General features: G+C 34.3%; 1 protein-coding gene across 1 annotated transcript; it reads right to left on the bottom strand.

Annotated features, from left to right (window-relative positions):
• Positions 1–241: 241 nt before the first annotated feature.
• On the bottom strand, positions 242–1,031 carry LOC100258648 (uncharacterized). The gene is made up of 2 exons (XM_010664757.3): positions 846–1,031; positions 242–703 (listed from the first exon to the last, which is right to left on the bottom strand). The coding sequence occupies exons 1-2, from the start codon at positions 965–967 to the stop codon at positions 424–426; spliced, it is 402 nt and encodes a 133-aa protein (XP_010663059.1). The 5' UTR covers positions 968–1,031; the 3' UTR covers positions 242–423.
• Between the last annotated feature and the right edge of the window lie 4,987 nt (positions 1,032–6,018).

Raw genomic sequence — 6,018 nt, 5'->3', positions numbered from 1 at the left:
ACCAAAACAAAACTTGGAATCGAAGTTAGTTAACAAAGGAATCAAGAATCTACGCTACACAATTAAAAAAATTCGAAACTTGGAATCAACAATAATCATAAACCTAAACCTTGGATGCATGTTCCTTGTGCGTTTAAAAAATAAAATATGAATTATTTTTTAAAAATTCATATTTTATGATTTATTAATAAATGCGAAAACACACCTCTTTTTTTTTTTTTTTTCCCCCGTAAGAGGATCATTGCAGAGAAAAAAACCAACACCTTTTGCTCATTGGGAATGTGAAATAATCTCACACTGACACATTAACCATCACAGTACTGAAATTTAAATTTTTTAAATGGAATCTGATTTCATCCCCGGATGAGGTCCTCTACCGAGTCAGCACAGTAGTCATCAAATTCAATTCTAGATGCTTATAAATTAGGTCAGGGCTGATTGGAATTTAGCAGGCACCTGAAGCAAGGGAGCCTGGACTTGGCCAGGCTTCCCAAGTTGACCACAGGCAGCCATTTGGTCATCCCCTCTACTAGGTCGCAAGAAAACAATACACCCTGCTTCCGCCAAAATATTTCGGAACTCAATTATTTTCTCTTCACTGGTTGGCTTAAACTGGGATCCACAATGGGGATTAAACGATATAAGATTGACCTTGCAAGGAATGCCCTGAACAAGATCAATTAGCCTCCTTGCATCCTCAAGGCTGCAAAACAGAAAATAAATAAATACAATAAATCAAAACAAAGGAAAAAGATAATACACATTTTCTAATAATTTCAGACACAAGAAACCAGTATGGGAGAAATAAAAACGTTAATTAGCACCAAGGGAAAAGACTTGCTGACCTGTCGTTAACTCCTGCAAGCATCACATATTCAAATAGAACTTTGTAGTTATGTTTGGAGCGAAGTTCTTCTCGAAGGGTTTGAAGAAGCAAGCTTAAGTTATACTTCCGATTAATTGGCATTACCCAGTTTCTTACCTGCAATTTTTTGTACTTTGTTCTTCAATAAAAAAATTTGATTTATCACAATCTTTCTCTCCTTCCCCCTCCCCTCACCAACCAGTCAAAATAAGCTTGAAAGAACTGTACCTCATTGGTTGTCGCATTCAAGCTAACTGCTAAAGCACAATTAGATTCACGGAGGAAATGTTTTAGCTAAAGCACAATTAGATTCATATTTTTTTTAAATATGAATTTTTAAAAAATAATTATAAACCTTAGGTTTCGCTTCCGGGTTCACGCTGTTGCAACCAAAGCCCTTGGGTTCAATTCTTGATATCGAGAGGGTAAAGGATCACTCATCCAAGGACATTGCTTTGATTTGGGATGATGCAATAATTTTCATACCCTTACCTTTCATTCTTATTACGAAATCACGAAATCAACAAATCAACAAATCACGAAATCAAGAAATCAAGATCCATGACCTTCACGGAGGCTAAATCAAGAGGCTGCAAAACGAACCTGTGTCGGATACCGATAATCCCAACACCGACGAGTTTGAATTCGGATCGATGAATCTCAGAGGGTTTCAATTTTCACACAATTACTTATTAAAAATTATTCCTTTTTTCCTGTTTTTCACTTTTTTTTTAAGGACTTGATCATGTGTTTGGTTTAGGTTAAAAAATCAATTAATCTACAGTTTTTTCTTCTATGTTAGAAGATTAAACCTAAGTTTTTCTTCCCTACAACTCAAGAAAACACAATTCACAAAAACCATAATACAAATATGTTGAAACAATTAATATAATAACATTAATAAAAGAATAAAAAAGATAGATTTAAGAGATTTTGGGTTACCTATGAGTCCACAAAGTGAAGAATGTCGGTTGTGAGCGTATTGACTATGGGTGAGAGAAAACGTAGAAGAAGACCATGATTTTATATATAGGGTTTATATATTGAGATATTTTGGATTGTGGGTGAGATATGGAAACAATGGGCTTTTTATATATTATCCATCATTATTAATTCTAAAAGTGGGCTCATTAAGTTATAATACTTAAAAAAAATTTATTTTATATGATGTCACTTCCCAAAAAATGACACTATAAATATAAAACTAATATCATCTAATTACTTCACTTGAAGATTTTTTATATGATGTGTCACTTTTATTAATTATAAACCCTATGGTGTCATTATTTTAAAAGTGACACCATAAATAGTGACACCATAAACTATTTTTGTAGTAGTGCCAACTCTCTTAAAAGCAATTGCTGTCAGGAAATACACATACCATAGTCTTATAGTGCATTCACCCAAGCACTCATGACATTTAAACACAAAGGGAGTTAATGGAAGCGACCAACCTTTTGATCTGCCAACAATCTCTCCCCTCGTGACACTCCTAGGGTTCGAACCTATGACCTCGTCTTTGATACCACTTGTAGGACCTCAGGCACTACCAACTCTCCTAAAAGCAATTGATGTCAAGAAAGACGCATACCCTAACCTTATAGTGCATTTACCCAACTAACCACGACATTCGAACACAAGAGGAGTTGATGGATGTGACCAACCCTCCAATCTGCCAATAATGAATTTTCAAACTAATACCTGAAATTCTTTTTAATTCAAACTAATTAGCAACTTAACCCATAGTTTTAAAAGGTTCAAGGCGCACCAAGGCACAAAGTAGTCCTAGATCTTGAGGCGCAAGGCGCACTTAAGGCGCGAGCTTTAATGAAGTGAGTCATACCTTAATTTACATATATATATATATATATATTTTCATATAATATAATCAAATTTAACAATCATTTATTTGTCTTGTAGGGTTTTCCTAAAACATACATATCTAGTTATTCCTGCATATATTTTAATTGATTAGTTTGTTTGATTTGTTGGGATTGCTATTAAGGTTGTTAGGGTGGTTATGATTGTTATCCCTAACATCTCTCAAGTTATTTCTTGGATATTAATAATTAAGTTATTTTATCCCTATATAATCTATATATATCAATCAACCATAAAATTCAAAGTTCTATTAGTTAAAATTTGGGGTGAAAATCTATTTGGAGATCCTAAATATCCCTATAATATTTTAGGATAAGAAAATTTGATTATAATTTATAAATATTGTTTCAAAGTTTTAAATCACCTATTCTCTCTCTCCTTCTCCTCCCTTCTCTAGGTGTTCCCTATTGGACTTTCGACTGTTATTCAAGTGATATTAAAACAATACCCATTTTTCAAGATAGATAAAAGTGAAATTGGAATATCACTAAATAAATAATGAATTCTAAATTTGTTACATCATTTCATGTTTTTAAGGGCTCTATACTAACAAGTTTAACCTTTTTCAATAATTGATTTAGGGTGTATATATCACGTACATATTGGTTTATGCTTATTTTGGTGTTAGTGTTGGGAACCTTGGATTTTTTCGTTTTCATACCCTAGATCGAATAGGTACATGCTAACTACTGTAAGCATCTAGATCCTATGCAATAGAAGCAAAAAATAACATTTTTAACATTCTAGGATCTAGATTAAAGGTATTAGAAAACTTTATATCCAATTTGGATGTTCCTAAATCAATTATGTTCAGTGAAAATGAAGCATAAAGAGTTTAGAGGTCTTGTACACCCAAGATCTTTCGCCTTTTAACTCATACCAAGATCTTAGGACTCCAAAGTGTGGGCTTTGGAAGGGAGGATTCTTAAGCTCTCTCTTTCAATCTTTAGAGGTGGAAGACGACTATCTCATAAAAAAAATTATGGAAATCCTAACCTCTATAGGGTATTTATAGGGTTCCCCTATTGGGCTTAAGTGACTTAAGTACATTGAGGCTTGGGTCATTTAAGCCCAAAATGGGTCATAATTGATTAATTAACCACATAAGGTCATCTAATTAATCAATTAGCCAATACAAAGAACTTGTTCAGTATCCTCTGTGCAACCTTGTGTAATTATAAAAAAAAATGCCTTGATTCACTAAAGTGAATGTAAAGCTAATTCAACCTTCATAAACCATGTCATCATAGTATAAGAGCTCAAAGTGGGGACTACCGGACCCACAGGAGTACTAGCTCCCTCAAATTTTAATTTTGAAGTCTATTTAACATTCTACAAAGGAAAATCAATTGTACTCAAATACACTATGTAAATAACAATGAGACAAAGCTCAAGGTACCTACTATCCACTACATGTTGACTCCCCTTAAATTAGTGTCTATAACCTAATAAGGTAGTATTATCACCTATCGAGATTACCTCTACAATCCTTGAGTTACAAATCCTACTTATTATATGACCAATTGACATACTAAAAAAAAAAGGCTATAGTTTTGATGATCATATATCCTTTGGATCATCCAAAGGGACACATTGTCTCAATCCCATGAGATATTATGCTACCTCTATTGAGGATACCTGTTGCCACTAGCCTTCATTAACAATGACCCAATTTATAAGGATATTATATAACCACTTTAGAGTCTCAATCATATCAAAGTCTCTTATTGCACATAATCAATATCCTCTCAAGGTTAAGAGTCCATGTAGTATAGTATCTTAGTGAATCATGACAATTAATAACCTTATGTGATTATTCATTGTAGGTTCTATCTAGTGTGTATCACATACACTAGCGCACTCACTATAGGAAAACCATCCCGACAACTAAGACAAGTCATCTCTCCAATTAAGAGGTAATGCACTACAGTCTCAAATAGATTATCCAAATCCATAAATAGAATGCGGACTACTCATCACTCTATAAGGAACTCCTAACTCGGATCTTGATTACTACCCAAAGAGTGCTATTTTATACCTTTAATTCAATATCTTTTAAGCACTTTTGTGTAGTAATTCTCCATCTTTATTCCAATTGGCATGTTAAGGACCTAGCAATGACTTCTAATCATATTTGTGGCTAGTTTTAGTGTTTTTACAGCCTTTTGGATCATTAAGACAAGCCAAGTAAAGGAGAGAAGCAAAGAGAAGCAAAGAGGAAAAGCAAGCAAAGTGAAGTGAAGCAAAGAGGACAGTAGCTGCAGTCTTCTTTCGCACTTTTGGAGCACTTTCCGAAGTCCATTTTTTGCATGCTATATACCATTTCAAAGCTCAGGAAGTCAAGAATCCAACGCTTCAAACCGTGTACGATTTGGAGCTGAAATGAGGAAGATATGGCCTTCGGAAGCCAACCGCTCCAGGTTGTGCGAAAATTTCGCACGACACCTTGTGTTGTGCGAAATTCGCACAGCCCATGCGTGGTGCGAATTTTGCTCTGCTTTTGTCGACTCCACTTTAGATATTTTCTTATGTATTTTTTGATGTAATTTCCTTTCTTATCCTTGTAAGTAACCAATCACAAGTTTTTGCTTTTGTAAAGACTATATAAGGAGTGGAAATCACCTCTTGGAAAAATATACATATTACGTTTGACACTTAGAATATTTTTATAGAGCTCTCTCGTTTCTCTTTTCTCTTTACTATTTTCTTTTTCTTGGAAGCCAAACAACCTCTGAGGATGTTTTCCCGGAGGATGAGAGGCTAAACTTTTGGTTTCTTGGAATGAAGGAAGCTAAGTGAAAAGTCCAGATGAAAAGGTGGAAAGCTTCCGTGCATTAAATTCAGGTAGTTGGAATTCATAAATGGCTTCTAAATCCAAAGTTTTGCTTTAAATCCCTTAGAATCACTTTGAATGACCAATACATGGTAAGCTTCAGGTCTTTATGGATGCTTATTGCTAGATCCATATTAGTCCATTAGTTATCATGTACGAGCCATTGGAAAGTGATTCAAGGTGAAGACCCATAGTGTCTTAAGCCATTAATGGACCTTGACTACCATTTCTATTAACCTTTTATGGATTAAATCTTCATTGTCAAACCTATACCGGTTCGGGAAATAACTATAGGTTAAATCCCCAATGCGAGGAGAAAAATCCGGAATTTTCCATTTTGCATTCTGAACTTGAACCTAGCAACCTCTAGCTCCGGGAGACTTTCTTTCTTCCATTTTCACTTAGTTTATGTTAGTTTAGTTTCAAACACTTTCAAAAC

The sequence above is a fragment of the Vitis vinifera genome, chromosome 17 (genome assembly GCF_030704535.1).
Source record: "Vitis vinifera cultivar Pinot Noir 40024 chromosome 17, ASM3070453v1".
NCBI classification, from domain to species: domain Eukaryota; kingdom Viridiplantae; phylum Streptophyta; class Magnoliopsida; order Vitales; family Vitaceae; genus Vitis; species Vitis vinifera.
The sequence above is the reverse complement of the archived record's forward strand: the minus strand, read 5'-3'. Positions and strand labels throughout refer to the sequence as shown.